At 41.4% G+C, this 18,152-nt stretch overlaps 1 protein-coding gene across 5 annotated transcripts in view; it reads left to right on the top strand.

Moving 5' to 3' along the window:
* The window catches only part of NEK10 (NIMA related kinase 10), a 202,775-nt gene that overhangs the window by 36,679 nt on the left and 147,944 nt on the right, over positions 1 to 18,152 (top strand). For all 5 annotated transcript variants that reach the window (XM_036760443.1, XM_036760441.1, XM_036760442.1 and 2 more), the window contains exons 9-15: positions 565 to 644; positions 1,709 to 1,795; positions 4,346 to 4,570; positions 11,115 to 11,254; positions 11,585 to 11,646; positions 14,473 to 14,550; positions 17,580 to 17,644. In XM_036760443.1, the coding sequence (XP_036616338.1) occupies positions 565 to 644; positions 1,709 to 1,795; positions 4,346 to 4,570; positions 11,115 to 11,254; positions 11,585 to 11,646; positions 14,473 to 14,550; positions 17,580 to 17,644 (737 nt within the window). The remainder of the gene's footprint in view (positions 1 to 564; positions 645 to 1,708; positions 1,796 to 4,345; positions 4,571 to 11,114; positions 11,255 to 11,584; positions 11,647 to 14,472; positions 14,551 to 17,579; positions 17,645 to 18,152) is intronic.

The raw sequence follows: 18,152 nt of genomic DNA on the forward strand, positions 1-18,152 counted from the left end.
GCCTCTCTATTCCCCATGCATCCATTAATTCCCCCATATTGCTGGGACCTTAAACCTTCTTCCTAAGAAATCTGTGGCCTGTCAGGTGGGGAATGAGCCCAGAGAGCTTACTAACAGGGGCCTTTGGGAGCCCCTGGAGGACGGTGGGAGTGGCAGGGAAGCCTGCCAGGCCCTGTGGAGCTTCCTGGCCAAGGAGCTGATCAGTGACCAAAACAGAGAAGGGATTGTCTCCAGGGTTTGCCTGAGGCTTTCAGCCAAGCCCTCCAGCCTTCTCTTCGGAGGTGTGAAATAGGGACTGGCCTCTAGAACATGGGGTAACCAACCTGGCAGTCCTGTGTGCTCCCTCTCCATCCTCTCTCCTGGTTATAACCTGGCACGTCCAGCAGGCAGTAAGGGGAGGTGCTGGCCTTCGGCAGCAGTGAGGGCATTGCTCATGTGTAGCTGAATGTCTGTTAGATGGTTCCTCATGTTCTTAAGAAATAAACAAACAAGCAAAGAAAAGACTCACACCAACCAAGAAACACACTCTCTGGCCTTTAATTTAAAAATCTATTTTTTTTCCAGACATTAGTAAATTTATTAGGAGCCAGAGACACAAATGTTCTGTTGGGGGCCCTTCTTGCACTTACTAGTTTAGCTGAAAGGTAAGTTTCTTTTAATACACTTTTAACTCTACTGTTTATACTAATTCAGCGTTAGCTGTGATACAAGCTTCTCCTCCTTCTAATCCTCCTCCTCCTCCTCCTCCTCCTCCTCCCCCTCCTCCCCCTCCTCCTCCAATGTGGGCAGTCTCTCTGGTTCCATTGCTTCTTCCTTAGCCTAATTTTGCAGAAAGCCCCCGTGGTGCAGTCACAATATGCAATGTTCCTTTACAGAGGATCCTGGGCCAAAATGGCATATTTTATGTCAACCAGAAGGGCTCATTGCCCCAGAAGATCCTTGTCTCTGGCTGGAATTGTCTACGGCACCTCCTTTGCCTCATTTCTGGTGTTTTGAAGTTGCCATCACTTTTCTCTAAAAGCTCCTTTCCCTCCTTTTCTCTGAATGCTCATCTGTTTGAACGTCTCTCACAAAGTCCTGCCCATTTCTGAGCCCTGGTTCAGCCTGTTGTTTTCCTGTCGTTTTATTTTTTATTGAGCTTGTTCTTTCCTTCTTCTAATGTTAAGGGCGCAGGGGCGGGGCACCATCTTCACTACTTTGTAGAAGAGGGGGGTCTCTGGGTGTGCAATGTTGCATATCGTGTTAGATGTTTTTGATATATTGGTTGGTTTTACTGATTGCCCCCCTCTTTTTCCTCTTTGTCTTTTAAAAAATATTTGTTTACAGGGTTGGTTCTGAGGGGGAGGGGATGAAGAGGGAGAGAGGGGGAAATTTAGATGATGTAAAAACAAAAGATATCAATGAAAATCTGTTTAAAATATAAAAAGAGTGCATGGGAAACTCCAGCCCATTTTCCAAAGCATTAAGTTTTGTAACTTGTAAATCCGTTGTATCCTAATGAAGGATGAGCCGCTTTATCTGTGGGAAAGGCTCAGTGACAACCTGCTAGTCATAGAATCAACATTTTGTGATGTAATGAATCTCTCTGCTCTGTATGGAGCCTGTGTGACAGTCTTTACCCTGAGAAAATGTGATGGCCATGACAGGGAAGGAAGTGCCGTAAGGCCTTGAGGATTTGTGGTCGTGCCTAAGATTGTTCTCTTTGTAGTCCAGAATGTAGGGAGAAGATAAGCGAGCTCAGCATCGTGGAAAACCTGCTGATGATCTTACACGAGTACGATCTGCTTTCTAAAAGGTAGGAGTCTCAGCGGAAGAGAGACCATCTCGTGTTTACTGGGGAAGCTTGTTTTATTTCCCTCTTAGAGCATGTTGCTTGTTTAATATTGTGAAATTCAAGTGATATGAAAACTGCTTATTTCATGGACGTGCAAGGAAATTTGCACAGAGAAATGAATTGATTTAATTCAAGCCTATATAATGTGAGTGGCCTCCTGTGAAGTTACATGTCCAGTTCTATGTCCAAAAAAGGACAACTCTCCATCAGAACAAGAATTCATAATGGTCATCCCGAGTCATAGGATCATAGGATTGAGAAGCAGGAGGAACTGTAGGGACCACTTGGCCCAGTCTCGTATTTGTGCAGATGAAGAAGCTGAGACTCAGAGGTAAAAGGACTTGCTTGAGGTCATACAGGTAGTGGCGCTCAATGGGCATCCTTGTGCCACCCGACCTCTAACCTAGTGCTCTGTTCATCGTTATGAGTCACTAAGATTAAGTTATGATGTAGCTTACTTTCTGTTTAAGAAATCAGGAAGCTGGTTAAGGCATTTGAGAAATAATTCCATCTAAAGATTTGTTTTTAAGAGGTTTTAGTGGATAAGGAGGTTCAGCAGTCTGGACAATCCATTTCTATGGACCACCTCTTTCCCTCACAGTGCTGCGTAGAAGAGGCATTGGTAGCGATTGTTGGGTTCTCCTGACAACCAAACAGCCGAGATGTTTCTATTGATTTTCGGTCTTCTTTCTTCTCCCTGGTCCGTCTGCTTTGGAATACAAACATGCGTGGAGAAAGTCTCCTTGCCCTTTGTTCAGAAGAATGTCTTCAGTGTTAAGGATAAAACTCTTTTGGTTTCCGAGCGGTTTGGGGCCGTTCTCTCCTGAGCCACCCAACCCTCTACGATCTTCTCTCTGTGTATTTCTAGTGCCACGTTCAAGGCGATTTTCTTGGAAGTGTTTCCAAAGAACGTCCTGAGGACAATAGAAGATTTACAGAAATAGTAACGAAAACAGTGACAACAACAGTAGCGTTCATAGGAATGTTTAAAGTTAGCAGACCACCCAAATATTATCACGTCTGATCGTCACAACGATCCAGGCACATCAACACCATTGTCATCCCCATTTTAGGGCCTAGGTGACCTTCCCAAGGTCACACAATTACAAAGTGTTTGTTGGAGAAAGTCCAGAGCACAGCCTGGCAGGAAGGAGCGGCGGATAAAACTTGGGAGCCAGCCTCCGTACTCCCCTATAAAATATGATAGTAATGGCCTGTACCTGTCTGGGATCAAATGGAACACTATGTAAATACTGTTGCTACTATGATGATTTCTCCTCCTTCTCCTCTTCCTCTTCTTTCTCTTTCCCCTCCTCCTCCTCCTCTTCTTCTTCATCCTCCTCTTCTTCTTGCCTTCCATTATCGGAATGGGAGTTTCTTGAGGGAAGGCCTTTCCTTGTTTGCTTGAATCAGTAGTCCTAGCACTCAGCATAGTGCCTAACCTTAAGTGAGTTCTTGATGTTTTTATCCACCCACCTATCCATTCTGCTCCTCTCCACCTATCCAATCCTGGATATTCTTCTAGGTTCTAATCACGTATAATATGATCTGGTGAGATAAGGCAAGCAGAAGCCCAGGGGGATGCAGGGAAAAAAGCCTTAGACATTTAGTTAAAAGACCTGGGTTTGAATTCTGGCTTTGCTGTTTACTGGCTTGGTGACCTCGAGCGAGTCAGTTAATTTCTGACCCCCTCAGTTTCCTCGTCTGTGAAATGGGAATGACTTTGATCCAGAGTTGGTGTGAAGAAGGACTTGTGTCAGTTGCCAGGGGTTCCACGTTGGTGAGTCTTTATGTGCTTTACAGCTCTGGATTGGTCTCGTCATTCCAATCAAGGCTCCCTCTGGAAGCATCTTAATGTCACTGGTCCACACTGATCCAGTTCATTTTAATTCCACTTACCCTTAATTCTGCACTGCTTTGAATTGTTTGCTCTTCCATGTGCGTGTGTATCTCGATTCTAGCTCTTTGTGGGAGGCTGTCGCCTCTTACATTTTTATGTCTTCACATAATTCTTAGCACAAGGTAAGTGCTTATATGTGTGTGTGTGTGTGTGTGTGTGTGTATGCATTTATACACACACACATATATATATATATATATATATATATATATATATATATATTTTCTTTTTCTTTTTGGAGGGGAGAAGGAAAGGCAATTGGGGTTAAGTGACTTGCCCAAGGTCACACAGCTAGTAAATGGGTCAAGTGTCTGAGGCCGGATTTGAACTCAGGTGCTCCTGACTCCAGGGCTGGTGCTATACTCGCTGTGCTACCTCGCTGCCCCAATATATGTATTTTTAATTTTAGGATAAACCAATAAAGAAATCTGCCACTGAGATGACATAATTTCTTGGTGATACGTTCTAGTAGGAAATGCCACAGGTAGTGTATAATTTCGTGGCAATGGGTCAGGGCCACAACCCGATGGTAGTTTCATGAGTGATGCTCATTATTAAAAGACAAACTGAAAAGCTTTGGTTCTCATCGCCCGTGCTGTATCCCCTTCCAGGCTGACTGCTGAGTTGCTGCGGCTCCTTTGTGCCGAATCCCAAGTGAAGGAGCAGGTGAAGGTGTATGAAGGCATCCCCATCCTTCTCAGTCTGCTCCATTCTGACCACCTGAAGCTGCTCTGGAGCGTCGTCTGGATTCTGGTGCAGGTGTGTGAGGACCCCGAGACCAGCGTGGAGATCCGCACATGGGGAGGCATCAAGCAGCTCCTGCACATTTTACAAGGGTAGGTTCAGGCTCCTCCCGCCGGGCTGCTGATCATGGGATTCATTCATTAGCTCATCGTTTAGAACTGCTTTCATCTCTTGCCTCTTGTGGGTGTTTTTGACACAATCCCTAAAGAGGTAAAATTGTAGGCACTCTGAGGGTGGTAGAAAGATCATGGTGGGTGTGGAGCATATGGCGTGTTGCCAGCTGGGGCTTGTCTAGAAGAAGGGACACAGAAGACTTCATGGAAGACAGGGGAGAGGTAGTGGATGCCCGGCCCAAGCATCCCGCTGCTCTCCATGGACCATTAAGAGACCTAGAGGAATGCCTTGCTCACCTTAGTGGAGTATGTCTGAGTGGACAGAAGTGAGAACTGCCCAGGGTAGCAAGGCACGGACCAGTTCTGCCCAGGTGGAGGGAGTGCCCACACTGATGAAGTCACAGATTCATTGGAGTGTCAAGGTGTGATATGTTTTACTAGTATTCATGAGGTCAAATACAGGTCAGCATGTTGGCTCCAAGACATCTGTGCATATATTGGTGATCACTAGAACCTGTCTTCTCCAGAGCGTTTCTTTTCTCTGTGCCCCCCACCCCACCCCCTTTGTCCCTCCATATCCAACACTAGGATGTGTTCTTTTAGCTTTCTTGTCCCTTTGGCTTTACCAGTGAGGTGCTCAGGCTATCATTATCTTCCACCCTCTGGACTTGGGCGGCACCCCCTTCTTTCCTGATTTGTTATTTCCTGGATGAGAGTCTTTATACCACATCTTGTGCCAAAGTAATTTCATATAGAAATGGGCTACAACTTCCTTTGCTGATCATGCTTCTATTCATTGCCCTTTGGGCTGCCTTCTTCAGAGACCAGGGCTTGTTCTGGTTTGCCATCATGGAGGAAAAGTCTTCCAGTGATTTACAAGAATAGATTGGAAAAATTCAAGGATGGCTTACTAAAAAGATGCTTGGTGAAAAGGAATCTGTGATGGCCAAGAGCTAGAAAGGTATCTTCGAGAACGGCTATGGCACGAAGACCTCATGTCTTTTGATAGGTCTACTAAACTGGGTCATAAAGGGAATATTGCAGAAAATAATTTGCCATGATTTTGGCAAAACTTGAGAGAGCCTCTTATGCCGTCCTTGTGGAGAACATGGAGATGTGGGTGAGGTTATAGTGACAGCAGATGGATTTGGAAATGGCTGAATACCAGACTTAAAGAGCAGCTGTGGATAGTTCAGTGCTTGCTGGCAGGAGATATCCAGTGGGGTGTGAGCTTGGCCTGGGCTGCTTCAAATTCTGTCAGTGACTTGGGTAAAGGTATGCAAGGCATGCTTATCACATGTTTGTATGTATGCATATAGGTATGAATTTATTTATGTAAGCACTTATTGTCACTCCTATTCCCACCCTCCCATTGAATAATTTTTAAAACCCTCTAAAAACAAATGTACATGATCCAGCAAAATAAATCCCCACCTTCACCATGTGTTTCTTATTCTGCATTTCAAGTTCATCACTTCTCCAGTGGGCCTGTGGCGTGTTTCATCTCCCATCCTCTGGACTCCAGGTTTATCATTGCATCAGTTAGAATTCTAAAGTCTTTCAAAGTCTGCTCATCAGACCTGTGGTTGACAGAAAACTGGTTGGTGGTCAGGATTAAAAAAAATCTTGAAGACTTGACTGATTTAATAGTAGGAAGTTCAGTGGCATATTTGGATTCAAGAAATCAGCTCTCCTGGTAGAAGGCAGAAAAGGCAGACTTAGACAGTATGTTCCAAAAACCCTTGGAGATTTTACTGCACTGCCAGGTCAGCGTAAGTCAGGAGTTTGATTTGGCAACCCAAGAGCTAAGTGGATGGAGCACTGGGCCTGAAGTCAGAAAGACATCTTCCTGAGTTCATATCTGGCCTCAGATATGTAGTAGTTGCGTGACCCTGGGAAAGTCATTTCACCCTATTTGCCTCAGTTTCCTCATCTGTAAAATGAGCTGTAGAAGGAAATGGCAAACCACTGCAGTGTCTTTGCCAAGAAAACCCAAAGTGACGTCACAGAGAGTCAGATGTTACTGAAGAACAACTCCCTAACACCAACGAAATGAATATACTTTTGGACTACGCTAATAGAAGCAGAGCTTCTAATAACAAAGGGGTGATCATCCCCATGTAGTTGGCCTTGGTCAGCCGACGTCTGAAGCACTGCAATAGGTTCTGGGCGTCCCATCTTTGGAAGGACATAGATAAGCTACAGAGTCTTCAGAGGACAGCAGCTGCGGTGGTGAAGGACCTTGAGTTCTTTACATGTGAGGGTTGGTTGAAGGAAATGGGAATGTTTAGTCATGAGAAGACTCGGGGTGGGGGCAGGGAGGGACATGATAGCTTTATCCAAGTATCGGCAGGGCTGTCTTATGCATGAGGGATCAGACTTACTATTTGGGCCTCAGAGTTCAGAATCAGGTTGAATGATTGGCAAAGAGTCAGAGAGAGTCTAATAAAGGCTCGATATCAGGAAGAACAGCTTTGTAATAAATAGCACTATCCCCAGGTGGAACGGTCTGGTCACACTGGAGTTCTTTGTGCAGGTGTTGGATGACTGCCCTTCAGGCATGGTGTGGTCAGGTGCCTTTTTTCAAGCATGCTTTGGACTAGCTGGCAGTGGTGGGGGGGCCCCTCTCAACTCGCAACTTCTGTGATTCTGTGGTTTTCCTTGCAGTCATTTTGACCCCATTTTTAGAATTTCAGAGCCATCTCTTAACTGATGTTTTCTACTAGAAATAAGATGGGAAATCTTTATAATTCCAATTTTAAGAGAAAGAAATAATAACTTCCTTAGAGGGCACTGGCCATAAGCATGTAGCTCTTCTTGCTGTCTTGATGCTCTGGGGAAAGTTATTTGATCCATGGGATATCCAACTCTACCACTGTGAAGAATAGCATTTTCATGGCATCTGACTGTATTAAAAATAATTCTATTCCTATAATCTCTTAAGTTTTTTTTTAATCTGTGGAATCATCTAAATTTATCTCTTTTTTTCTAGAATAGATTTATGAACATTGAATAAACTGTTAATATTTAATTACCTAATGCACCTCACTCCATGAGATCATTTCATTGATCATATATTGGTGAAGTCCAAAGACCCTGAGATGCATTACCGACCATAGACACATTACCTGCAAATGGAAGATCTTCAATAATTTTCCCATACTAATTTTTATTTTATAAAATTATTAATATGTGTATTAGGCATTTTAAGCCTGCAAGTCTGTGAAGGGAATTGAATGACCATATAAACTCTGACAGCATGAAAGAACAATTTGTTATGATAGATTGAAATTCTCAGGATGTGCGGTACAATATGGCCCCTGTAATTTGCATATTAGCTAGATCAGGCAGGGTATTTAGTAATTCAATTCCGCAAGCATTTAAGAAAAACATTTCCACCATCACCTTCAGGAAAGTAGTGGTAACTTTGATTATTATAAAGCATATTGTGTGGCTATGGGGTAATAATTCATAGTTAACTAACAGTATTTCTTCTTGAAAGCCTTTCTGGTTATGATCCATAGTCCATAAAACTCATGCTGATTTAGTTTGGGCAATTCATCAATACTGAGAGGACTGGATGTTGTTAAATCAATACTCTTCAGACTCTGTTCTCCCTGACTAGATTAAGAAATCAGATGGTATAAAATAGTTCCTTTTCTCTGAAGGAGTATCCTAAAATATACAGACAGAATTTAGATCTACTGCGAATAGCGATTGGCTCATCATGTTTCTCATCTCATGAAAAAGGAATGCAAACTTACAGCTCTGCCCAGGTTCTTGCTTGTTTAAATTATTGTACTAGATTTCATCTAGTGCTGTAACATTAACTAGTGCCAATTTAAATTTCGCTGTTTTCAGTAATTTTATATAACGTGGCCTCTTTATCACCATTTTTTTTTCTGAATTTTCTTATATCCAACTTGATTTTTTTAATGTTCCTTTTTAAAATTTCCTTTTCATTGTATTGAATGTTGACTGCCTTCTGGGGTAGCTGCTGGGGACTCCTGATTCTGTTAATAAAATAATAACATAAATTCTGTTAATAAAATAATAAACATCCTGTTCAATTAAAGCTTTAAAAACTCATCTTGATTCTCTTTCTGAATATAGTGTGGAGTTTAATTCAAAACAGGGCTTTTCGTCCCTTCCCTCCTTCTAAATGTAGTCTTAGTAGTAAAGACTTGCTCTGTTTTTAAGGTGTATTTTATATAGGGGATCTGATACTTTGAAGCCCAAATTTATAAATTATTCATTTAATAAAGGGGAAGATAGTGAGTTCTTTTATGGACCTGTTGCATTTGAGATGTCTCCAGGACATCCAGTTTGAAATGTCCAATAGGTAATTGGTGATGTAAGATTAAAACTCAGGGAAGACATTGGGGCTGGTTAGCTATATCTGACCATAACCCCATGGGAGCTGATGAGTGCATAGATAGAGAAGAGTGAGGGGGCCTAGGAGGGAGATATAGGGAATACAGTTGGGGGGGCATGACATAGAGGAAAATCCAGTCGAGGAGTCTGAGAAGAAGCAGTCAGACAGGTAGGAGCAGAGCCAGGAGTGGGCAGTGCCATGAAAACCCAAAGAGAAGAGAGTCTCCAGGAGGTGGTCAACAGTCTCAAAAGTAATAGAAAGTTCAACAAGGAGAAGTGCAAAATGAACAGTAGCTTTTGCAATTAAAGAGAATATTGGTAACTTCATATTAACTGTAAAGCGTAGTTTCAAGTTTGGTTTGGGTTGTTATTGTAACATCCAAGCGGAGATGCCCTCTTGACAGGTGGAAATGTGAGATTAACTCAAATGGTGAATGGTGAGTTGTTGAGTCCAGAGACTCGTCCTCATAAAGGGAATCAGCAATCCCTTCAGAAAAAGATCATTTCACTGGGGCCAGAGATTGTGCAGGAAACCAAGCAGAGCGCCAAGAGCTGAGGCTCAGGAAACACAGCGGGAGACGTGATGAGTAGTAGGATGGAGAGGAGGAGCAGTCAGGTGTGGGAGAAAATGCAGGTAACAGAAGGCGAGGGAAGAGAAGCTTTGCGAAGGAGGAGGAGGAGCCGGCAATGTTATTGTAAAGGGGTCAAGAAGAACGTGGACTTAGAACAGACCCTTCTCGATTTGGGAGTCACTGGCCTAACTAGTGCAATTCTACTAGAAGAAGGAGGTGGGGGGGGCAGCTAGGTGGCGCAGTGAGTAGGCCCTGGAGTCAGGAGGACCTGAGTTCAAATGTGGCCTCAGACACTTGACACACTTACTAGCTATGTGACCTTGGGCAAGTCACCTAACCCCAATTGCCCTGCCTTGCCCCCTCAAAAAAACCCCCAAAACAAAGAAGAAGGAGGTGGAAACCAAGTAACAGAATTAAAAAGGAAGTGAGTGGTGAAGACATGAAGAAAGGGTATGTTATTTGAGAAGTTTGGTAGTGAGAAGAAAGAAGCAGGGTAGGAAGTAAAGTGGCCAAACGAAGGGGTGTTTTCCTTTGCTGTGGGAGAGAGCGATTCCTATTTGAAAGAATGGTGGTGAAGGAATAGGAGAGATTGAAAGTACAATCGAGGAAGGGGATAAGGGAGAATAAAATTAGTCATGCTTCCAGAAGGGATGGACATAGGGTGGAGGGTTAGATAACCTAGAGAACCATAGGAGAGTAACTCTTCTTCCTTTGAGATAAGAGGGCAGGATGAGCGAGAAGGGATGGAGACATAAAAAGAGGCCACAGTTGTACCACATGACTTTAGTCTTCCCTTTCAAGTCAAAGGTCAGCTCAGAGCAGTGGCAGTTCAGGATGGTTCTGCATCAAGGGCTTCCTGACTGAATGAAGCTAGCCAGGATGAAGATGTGGTGGATAGCAGTCCTAATCCATACTTTTAAAAAATGTATTTTATTTTTTCCCATTTATATGTAAAAACAATTTTAACATTCAAATAGTTCTCTTAAAAAAGGATATTCCATTTCCCCCCAATTAAATGTAAAAACAATTTTAACATTTGAACAGTTCTTTTTTTAGAAAATATTTTATTTTTCCCAATTACATGTAAAAATATTTTTTAGCATTCTTTTGTTTTTTAAGGTTTGAGTTCCAAATTCTATCCCTTTTTCTCCTGCTTCCCTCGTCCCTGAGACAGTAAGCAATCTGATATAGGTTATACATATGGATTGATGTAAAACATTTCCATATTTGTCATTTTGTGGAAGAAAGCATGAGCAAAAAAAAAAGACAGTGAAAAAATAACATGCTTCAGGCTGTATTCAGAATCCATCAGTTCTTCCTCTGGAAGAGGGTGGCATTTTTTTTTTATCATGAATCCTTTGGGATTGTCTTGGATCATCGTATTGCTGAGAACAGCTAAGTCATTCACAGTTGTTCATTATACAATGTTGCTGTTACTGTGCACAGGGTTCTCCTGGTTCTGCTCACTTCTCTCTGCATCAGTTCATGGAAGTCTTCCAGGTCTGGCCCAATAGTTCTGTAAACAGTGAGTAGTTCCCATCCAGCTCATCTCCTCATATTTGCGTTATATTTTTCAGAGACAGAAACTTAGTTTCTGATCGTTCTTCCATTGGAAGCCTGTCTAGTGCAAACGCAGCCGGGAGAATTCAGCAGCTTCGTTTGTCAGAAGATTTAAGCCCTCAAGAAATACAAGAAAATACCTTCTCTCTCCAATCAGGTACAGGCGCATCAGTCAAACAACTGCCACTGTCGAGGAGTTTGCGCTCTCATAAGGGAGACCGCAGGGCTGTGCAGAATAAATACAAAGCGATGCAAATATAAGGTAGTTTGGGAAGAAGGCTGCTGGGAGAGGAGGGGATGAGGAATGGTGGCGCTCCAGTAATGTCTCGAAGGCCGGGTAATTTCCAATCTAAAATTTAGGGTTGGGACAAAATGGGTTGTTTGGCTGTTGTCTGTGTAAGTCAGAAATTAAGCAGTGTTTGTTGGAGTTACAAGGCTGTTCACCCCCTTTGCTTATTCACAGTCTCTTTGGTGTTCTTCCTTACAGCCTGCTGTGCTGCCCTGACGGAACTGGTGCTCAATGACACCAATGCTCACCAAGTCGTACAAGTAAGTGGTCTTTTCTGAATCATTGGCGACTCCAGGCTGATTTTTACACGTCTCCCAGCTTTGAGGGTGCATGGCTGATTTTTACACCGTAGTTTTCATATTCATCACCCCACACATTCAGCAGCACCCATGGGCTTCCAATGGATTTTATTTAGAAAAAGAAATACGTGCTTGACAGACACGGAAGAAGCAAGCAAGCCCTGTTTTATCTGAGGAATCATTCTTACCTCCCTGCTGTTTGAATCAGCATTATAGGATGGCTCATTTCATTTTTCTTATACATTTTTTCAAGTTATTTTAAATACTTAGAATTATGCACATGCAAGGGTTGTTTAGGCTCTAAGGTTAATTACTGCCTTATTTTGCAGAATGCAGTAATAGTCGTGGTAAAGATATTTTGATTGTGTGTTAAACAATGTAGACTGACCCTTACTGTGACTTAATGTGGCAATTGTTAAAAATGAATTCTGCCATAATTTGTGCTTTGACTTTTTTAGATTGAAAAAAATTCCATTGCGGGAGTTCACCATCAACTGATTGAAATTTGTTTAGAGAATATTTTTAATCAATATAGTATGTGAAAATTCAAAATGTGCAATGATTCGGTAAAGAAAACAGATCATCAGTGGTTCCATAGAAAGTGAAAAGCCAAATTGTAACTGAGAAACTTACATTTCATCGACAATGAAAAACTTGTCCTGCACTATGACAAATATTTGAATGTGGAGCACTGCAGGCCCTCTCCTCCTGCTCCCTGCCGCCCATGTGGATTTCTCGGAAAGCTGTCCAGGTGTAAAACAATTTATGGCTGAATCTCTACCCCAAACCATGGCTCTTGAGCACCTACTGATGTGTTTCTTTTTAACAGATCAAATCCTAGGACACATTAGTTAAAAACAAAAGACTTGAGCAAGTAGTGTAGCCAAATAAGGGATAGCTAGGTGGCTCAGTGGATAGAGTGTTAGGCCTGGAGTCAGGAAGACTCATCTTCTTGAATTCAGATCTGGCCTCAGGTGCTTCCTAGCTGTGTGACCCTGGGCGAGTCACTTAACCCTGTTTGCCACAGTTTCCTCATCTATAAAATAAGCTGGAGAAGGATCTGGCAAACCAGTCCTGTATTTCTGTCAAGAAAACTCCGAATGGGTTGATGAAGAGTTGGATGTGATTGAAATAAGAGAACGATAGCCAAATGAGTGACAAGACAGACTTCTTCCGTAGACACAGGAATATACTCTTGCAAGATTATCATCCGACCAAGAGGGCACCCAGGCTGGTCCAGTCCCCTCTGTCGTGAAAGCCTGTGGCCCTGGGTCATTAATGGGTGGGACAGGCTCGTATCTTTTATGTTTCAAGGAAACTAATTTCTTCTGGTGATAGAATTGTACTGCTTTCCACTCTTGCTCTTTGCTGCCATCTGCTGGTATCCTTCTGTACTGTGGCTTCTTAGGACGACTTTACTAACTTTAACCCTAGCTCCTATCATCCCTTTGGTTCAGAAGCCTGAATCCTGTCAAATTACCTTGGGATGCACCAAGCAAAGGTTCTGCTTAGTCTTATGGGGAAGGGATTCCTTTTAACCCTCCTAATGCCCCCTGATTGTCCAGCAAACTAACTCAGGAGCGAGACTGAAAAGGGCAAGGTTGGACAGAGAGAGTCCTCCAAGGAGCAGCCAAAATTACTGTACTCCCTTCAGATTCATTAAGTGACTGAGGATAAAGGTAGCAATGAGTTGTCTATGTCTTAAAAACGTGTACTAATTAGTTTCTTCATAATAAAATCAGTTTTTAAAAATGCCTCAATTCATTTATTTTAATATAAAAACTTTTAAATTTATATGATGTATAAATGCAAAATATATTAATATGTAATATATAAACATACAGAAAATATAGAAAATATACAATATAAGTATGCTTATATTTATATAGATTATATGAATATGTAATATGCAATATATAAAACATGTAATATATTGTATATAAAATGCATTGTATAAATAATATAAGCATATTATATCTACTTATCTATAAAATGTATGAAAAATTTTAATCCCATTCACTGGAGGCATGTAAATTTCCTTTAAAAAATTAACCCTTCCCCTTCCACACCCTTCAAGTCTGCATACATATTGGGATCCATTCAAAAATGTTTTTGAATATTTTAATATTTTATTTTAATTAAAATTTATTTTAATTATTATTAAGTTAAAATTATTATTAAATTATAATTATAAATTAATTAAACAAATGAAAATTTAATTTGTTGAAATTTATTAAAATTTTAAATTTTAAATATTTATGATCATAACAATTTTTTGAAGTAAACAGAATTGCATTAATATTTCTTTGAGTATTATTTGATTATAATTCTTTAAAGATGTTATTGATTTGTGTTTTGCGAAGGTGCTATATCTTTTGTTTCCAGTTATGTAGTTTACCATAATCTTTACTTAAAGCTGATTTACTAGGTTTTTCTGATTTTTAAATTAATTGAACATGCAGAGATGGGGTGGAAGGAGGTTAAAGGACATTTTTATCATCACACTCTTTCCTCCCATCCACCATCACCCAGTACAGCAGAAGTTAATCACCACATTCTCGGCAGAGAGTAGAAACTCTTGAAGACCACTTAGCAATTTGCAGAGGTATTAAATTCTGCATTGATGAAAGGAATAACTTCACCTGAGAAATCATGAGTTCTTGGATTATTGAAAAAGTTAATTGATTAAGTTGCTGCTATACATGATTACGTTTCTATCTCTTATCTCAACTTCTGATATCAGCTTATATCAGCTTCTGATAATATTATTTGGCTTTTTTCTTGCAGGAAAATGGTGTATATATAATAGCAAAGTTAATTCTACCAAGCAAACAAAAGAATGCAGCAAAAACTCATTTATTGCAGGTAATGAATGAATGAATGAATGACTGAATGAATGAATTGACCAGCAAAGTACTTAGGTGCCTGCTATGGGCCAGGTGCTGTGCTCAGGATTGAGACAAAAATGAAACACACCCTGTTCTTAAGGAATCTTTTGGAGAAAGCAGCATCTGAATAAGCAAACTTGCAGAATATACACAGGGTAGTTTAGGGAGGGAGGGCACTAACAGTTGGGTGATCAGGAAAGGCTTTTTGGAGCTGGTTATGCTTTAGGAAGTCCATGAGATAGAAGTGAGGAGGAGGAGAAGGCACATTTCAGGTCTGGGGACTGGCCAGTGCAAAGGCACAATGGCGAGAGATTGAGTATTGTATGAGAGGAACATCAAGAAGGCCGAGGTGTGTAGAACTGAGAGTGTGGGAAGAGGAGCCATGTCTGGGGAGAGGCTAAAGATAGGTCGGGGCCAGCTTGCCAATGCTGACTTTAAAAGCCAAACAGAGGAACCAAGATGGGTTCCCTAGAGGAAACACGTGAAGTGGTCAGACCTGTGCTCAGGGAAGGTCACTTTGGCCCCTGGGTGGGGGGTGTGTGAGGGCAGGGAGGCCAGTTAGGGCTATTGCAGTCACCCACATGATAGGTGAGGAGGGCTTTAACCAAGATGGCGGCTCTGTGGAGAGTGGGAAAAGCATAGGCTGGAGAGATGTGGAGGGAGAAAGAGCAAAACTGGGCAGCTGGTTGAATGTGGGCTGAGGAAGAGTGAGGAGTAGGGAGGAGGCTGAGTTTGAAAACTGAGGAAACCAGAAGGACGGTGTTGCCTTGCAGGGCAGTTTGGAAGAAGAAAGATTTGGGGAGAATGAGATTTACTTCAGTCGTGTTGAACTTGGGGTATTTATAGGAAGCAGAGTTTGAAATGTCCAGTAGGTGATTAATGATGCAGAACTGGAGCTCAGGGCAGAGACTTGGACTGGATTTATAGATCTTCTGGGAGTTATCCTCAGAGAGACAATGATACCCATAGGACCTAACTAGAGAATGTAGAGAGAGAAGAGGAGAAGCCAAGGATGGGGCCTTGAGGAGCCCTCACAGTCAGGGGTATTAATATGGATGATGAACCAGCAAAGGAGACTGAGAAAGATCCATTAGATAATCAGCACGCATTTATTAAGTGCCTGCTGTTGTCTGGGCACAGTGCTAGGTACTGGGTATGTAATTACAAAGAAGTGGAATAATCCCTACTCCCAAAGACCTTGCATTCTGATGGAGGAGACAGCAAGTTCACAATAAGTATATCCAGAATAAAAACAAAGAGAATAAAATGCAAATCTCTGCAAAGCATGAAACACAGGGTAGTCTGGGAGGGAGGGCATCAGCAGTCGAGAGCCAGCTAGGGGAAGAACCAAGATGAAAACCCAGAGATTGTTTTTTAAAAAAAGATTTTGTGCAGAAATGTGGGCCGCCTTAACATATACAAGCCTGTTGCTGTCAGTCTTAAGCATGTTCATTTTCTTTGTTGTTCAGTTATGTCCAAAGCCTTGTGATCATGGACTTCAGCACACCAGGCCCTTCTGTCCTCCACTGTCTCTCGATGTCTGTCCCAGCTCATGCTCATTGTTCCCATGACACTGTCGGCCCATCTCTTCCTCTGCCATCTCTTTCTCCTTTTGCCTTCAGACTTTCCCAACATTGGGGTCTTTTCCAGGGAGTTCCATCTTCTTATTATGTGGCCACAGTATTTAAGCTTCAGATTCAGTATTTGACCTTCCAGGGAATAGCCTGAATTAATTTCTTTAAGCATTGACTGATTCGATCCCCTTGCTGTCCAAGGGACTCTCAAAAGTCTTCTCTAGCACCACGATTCAAAAGCATTGATTCTGTGGTGCTCAGCTTTCCTTATAGTCCAATTCACAGCCATACATTGCTACTGGAAAGAAACATAGAAAAACTATATTCTTTCTTAGGCAAGTGTTATGGTATATACAGGTTAACCAGAGAATAAGCATTATGGACTTGCCTAGTTGGAAGGATCTACAGCCAACTCCCAACCTGAAGGCATAGAATTAATGAGATTGTAGCTTTGTAGAAAAAGAAAAAAAAAACTCCTTTGACATCCTCCTAGGATAAGGCAGCATGCATTTCAACACTGACATAAATCCATGAGTGGAAATTGCAGAGAGGCAGATTTCATTTGATCAATCAACATTAATTAAGTGTCTGTTGTATGATGATCACCGTGCCCTACAGGCACTGGAGATGTAAAGAGAAAGGACAAATTGCCTGATAAGGAAAGGTAATCCACAATTAGAAGGGGCTGCTTTGGGAAGTGGTAGGTTCTCCCTCCAGGGGGGTCTTCAAACAAAGACTTGGTTACTATTTGTCAGGTATGTTGAATGAAGGATACTGTCCACATGGCCACCAGGATCCCTTCTGCCTCTGAAATTCTGTGATTTTGAGACTGATGCAGATGGACAGATTTCCCTTGGACCTCACCTCACTGTCCTTCGTAGTACACTCTTTTTGTACATGTCCTTCCTTCCTCTGTTGATTGGGGAGCTTTTTGGAGTAGAGCCTGGGTTGTCTTTCTGGCTCCTCTGTAGGAGTTTAATAAATGCTTATTCAACTTTAATTTTGCAGATCTTACGTCAACAGAATTCATGTGCTTGTCTACAGAGTAATTCAACACATTGGTCAGATTCTCAAGGAACTCAAATGTGTCTTTTTGGGGGCGTGTCATTTCTTGCAATGGCGACTGGGGACTTGAGGCCAACATGGCAACATCTGCTTTTGTATTTCATGTTTTCTGATGTTTCCTTTTTCACTATATCAATACTGAGGGGCCATCTAGAAACATGACATCCGTCCTCAAATATTGTGTTTTCTCATAGACATTTTACTCTTTGGCATGGTTGTCTCCCAGATGGCCCTTCTCATGAAGGGCTAAGTGCTGAGGGTACAAAAAGAGACAAAAGACAGAAAAAAGGCTGTTGGATTAACAGCAGTGATTGAAAGGTTTTCTGTATCACCTGATAGTATTTAAAAGTTTTTTTTTATTTTACAGTGTTATGCTTTTAGAGCCTTGAGGTTTCTCTTCAGTATGGAAAGGAATAGACCTCTCTTTAAAAGGTACATGTTTATAGAGTTTTAAATGCCAATGAACTTATTTTTGCTAAAGTTAGCATTCAATTTTAATTTATGGGGCCTGTTTTCAAATAGAATGTTTACTTTCATGCCAGAGGAAAAATGAATCATAAAGATAGAAATAAGTCATCACATTGCTGGGAAAATTACCTTTTGCAAATAACTAATTATGGAAAAGTATAAATAACTGTCAATTATGAAATCATAGAGACAAGCCAACATATGGCTCTAAGTTTTCTTAACTGCCCATGACTAGAAGAACTTTTAATATTTTAAATCTTTTAAATAAAATAATATTTTAAATGAAAAAAATTGAATATAAAAACAATTACATTTATAAACATAGTCTTGAGTTGTACGTGTTATATTTATTCAAAAATGCCAAAGCTGATCCAGTCAACTTTCCTTAATCAATAAATAGGGATAAATATTTTGGATTCAATGTTCTCTAGAAGGTCATTCCACGTGAATGTGGTTGATGGTTATGAGTGAT

This window comes from Trichosurus vulpecula, chromosome 5 (assembly GCF_011100635.1).
Source record: "Trichosurus vulpecula isolate mTriVul1 chromosome 5, mTriVul1.pri, whole genome shotgun sequence".
NCBI classification, from domain to species: domain Eukaryota; kingdom Metazoa; phylum Chordata; class Mammalia; order Diprotodontia; family Phalangeridae; genus Trichosurus; species Trichosurus vulpecula.